Genomic DNA, 3,397 nt, shown 5'->3' with positions numbered 1-3,397 from the left:
CCCTCCTCCGGCGCCTCCTCAGCGCGGCCCCGCCACGGCGGCCTCGCGCCCGCGCCGCCCCGGTGCGCGCCCCCGGCCCGGCGCGCTCACAGCCGCCGCTGCTCCGCCGATGCGCGTGGCGGCGAGGGCGCACGGGGCGGGGAAGGAGGCGGGGCGGGGGCGCGCACCGGGGCGGGGACGGGGGTGGGGAAGGGCGCGCGCACCGGTGGTGGGGGCAGAGGAGGGGGGTGGGGGAAGGAGGCGCGCACCGGGACGGGGATGAAGGTGGGGAAGGGCGCGCGCACCGGAGGTGGGGGACAGGGGATGGGGTGGGGGATGGGGTGGGGGAAGGGGGCGCGCACAGGGGCGTGGATGGGGGTGCGGAAGGGCGCGCGCACTGGAAATGGGGGCAGGGGATGGGGTGGGGGAAGGGTCCGTGCACCGGGATGGATATGGGCGGAGGCGCGCAAGGGAGGCGGGAGGACGGGGCCTTGGGCGCGCACCCGGACGGGAACTTGGCCTCCCCTGCGCAGTGTGCGCTCCCGGGGCCGCGCTCGGGGAGTAGGGCGCGCGCACCGACCCGGCGGTGACTCCCCGCCGGGCCCAGCCCTCTCCTTTCCCTAGCTTAAGGCAAAAAATACCTGCTGGAGCCCCAGCCTAGAGCGCAGGTTAAAACTTAAAGTGTTTGGGTCTTCGAGAGCTGAATTTGTGTATGTGTGTGAATACTTAGGGGGCGGGGGCGGGGCGGGGGAGGGGCGGGATGGGTAAAAAGACAGTGTGGGCCGTGGAAAGAGTACTAGGTTGGAAGTTCCTAGTTCTAGATCTAAAGCTGGCTAGCCTGTGCCCTTAGGCTGATCAGTGCTTCCGCGTGGGCTTCAGTTTCCCCACCTGTGAAAAGGAGGTTGCAGGAGACATGCGGTCACCTAATCTCCACATTCCACGTCAGCCCTAAAAGGCCGTGGCCGAATCACACGCGGTGGCCCAGGACCCACCCAGCCTTCCTCGGACTGAGGGCTCTTGTCATTCCTAGGTCCTCCTCCCGGCGCCCTAGCCAGGCTGGCCCTGGGATTCTGTCCTCCCGCCTTCTCCCTCCTCTCCCTGAAAGCCTTCTCCTCTCAGGTTATCAGCTCCCACAGCATCAGTGCCACCTCTGCGGGGCAGATTACCAAATCTGTGCCTCTAGTCCTGATGGTTTGGGGAAGACTATCTCACACCTTCATTGTCCAACTGAATAACCTCACCTACATGTCCCCCAACCCTGAACTCCATAAGCCCAAAATTATGCCAGCCCTTTCTCTTGACTTCTGATAATTTCTACCCTCTTCTTAATTATCCAGGCTAGAAAAGGTCGCCTGAGACTTCTCTGTCTTCCTCAGTTTTCACACACCCTCTGCTTCCCAGTGGTCTCCAGGTTCTCACGCAAAGTCTTGATCATCTGACTTCATTTTCATTCCTGTAACCCCTCTTCCCAGTTCATCCACTAACGCACTCCTGGAGCATTATGATGACCTCCTAGTTGGTTCCTCCACCATCTACTTGACCCTGTGCTAGGAGTTGGCTCCCAGAAGCACAGTGACATTCATTCCCCTCAAAAATAGTCAATAGTGAGCCCTGCCTGGTGGTGTAGCAGTTAAGTTTCCCCACAGCTGCCCAAGGTTCGCAGGCCCGGATCCCGGGCACGGACATGCCTGAGCACTGCTCATCAAACCATGCTGTGGCAGGCATCCCACATATAAAATGAGAAGAAGATGGGCACAGATGGACACAGATGTTGGCTCAGGGCCAATCTTCCTCCAAAAAAAAAAAGAAGGCAGCAGTACTTACTGCATTGTCTGCTGAATACAAGCCCAACTTCCTAGCAGGAGACTGGAGAACTTCCACCACCTGGCTCCAAACTGCAGTCCCTCCTACATCTCTCACGTGCTCTGGTTCCCAGAGACCTGGTGTGCTCTTTTTCAGCATCTTTGCTCCAGGTGTGCCCTGTCCTGCTTCTCTGCCCACACCCTCCCACAGTCATCCCTAACATCAACTCCAGAAAAATCTCTCTTCCTCCCCTACTGCATTCCCACTACTTACTGCCCTTGTAATGTATTTGATCTTTTGTTTATCTTCCTCATTAGCCTGAGTGAAAGCCCCTCCAGGACGAAGACCAAGCCTCCATCATCTTTGTACTTCCTAGTGATGTGACAGCAGTGACAACTTAGAGTGTTGTTGGCCTTTCTCATATAGATCAGTCTTCTCAGTGGGGAATTGTGAATTGTGAGAGAGAAGTGGGCAACTGATAAGTGATGAGCTTGAAGAAGATGATTCCAAATCTCCTGTGCTTTACATTCTATGGACATAAATACAATGGACACCAGTGGCCACAACTGTATGGCCCCACCACTATCTCCCTTATTCTCGTAATAAACAGACCACTGAAGTAGAAAGTCCTAGAGAGGATCTGGTCCAGCCCCTTCATGCTACAGATGAAAGTCTTAGAGAAATAAAATGCAGTGGAACCAGAATTTAAACCACATCTTCAGAGCCAAGCCCCGGGTTCATCTGTTATACCAAAGGGGGACTGCACATTCCGGACAACAAGTGGTACCAGTCCAGGGCAGGATGATGTCAACATGAAACATACATTCCCTTTAATGCATGGATGGGTCTTGATTATTTGTGTACGATGCTGTAACCAAGGTTGGTTCCAGAGAAGACTACTGTTTTGCATTAAACTCATCAATGGTGTGCTTAGATTCTGAGCTCATGCCTCTTCATTTCAGCAGGTCTTTGTGAAACTACAAAGTACACATAGGATGGTGTACTCTTGGTCCTTCCAATGGCCTGATAGACATCTTTTTCCAGAGATCCCACCATGTCTTCAAAACACGTTGTGTCCAAAGTCACACTCCTCAGTCTCTGTTCCTTGTCTCTGAGAGCAGCCTCCCTTTCTCCGAGTAATCCACACTTTGAGTCATGCCTGTTATCAGGCTTCAAAAACTTCTACCTACAACCTTTCTGTCTCACATCTCTCTCCTCCCCTCCAGTCCCACTGCCACTGCCCTCAGGCCTTCAGAGTGCCTCCTCCCAGTTTTTTTTCTAATCTTTCCCACGGTGGCTGCTGGCCCACTCTTCCCAAAGTGCCACCTTGAATAGGCTACAGTCCCCTTGCCTTGCAATCTCCAAAGATTCTCTGCCTGCAAAGCAAAGAACTCCTTGATTTGTCATTGGAGGCTTCACAGGCCCTGGCACAAAGCTTCCTTCCTCCCTTTCTATTCTGCAGCTCCCTATCATGCACTCACTTTCGCCCGAAAAATTCTCAGTTGTCCTCGGAGAGTCTCCTGCTGCTCATCCCTGTTTTTGCTGACCTGTACCCTCTTCTTGTCACCTCCTTCTCCCTTGTTCCGCCAACCCAAGTCCCAGCCACACATCAAAT

General features: G+C 54.9%; 1 protein-coding gene across 1 annotated transcript in view; it reads right to left on the bottom strand.

The window, feature by feature from the left end:
* DIP2C (disco interacting protein 2 homolog C) overlaps positions 1-1,941 on the bottom strand; it is a 472,249-nt gene extending 470,308 nt beyond the window's left edge. Inside the window, exons 1-2 of the mRNA XM_046678001.1 lie at positions 1,804-1,941; positions 91-599 (exon numbers count right to left, since the gene is read on the bottom strand). Coding sequence (XP_046533957.1) covers positions 91-599; positions 1,804-1,941 — 647 coding nt within the window. The remainder of the gene's footprint in view (positions 1-90; positions 600-1,803) is intronic.
* Between the last annotated feature and the right edge of the window lie 1,456 nt (positions 1,942-3,397).

This window comes from Equus quagga, chromosome 12 (assembly GCF_021613505.1).
Source record: "Equus quagga isolate Etosha38 chromosome 12, UCLA_HA_Equagga_1.0, whole genome shotgun sequence".
Classification (NCBI taxonomy): domain Eukaryota; kingdom Metazoa; phylum Chordata; class Mammalia; order Perissodactyla; family Equidae; genus Equus; species Equus quagga.
This window is presented reverse-complemented; position numbering and strand designations above follow the sequence as displayed.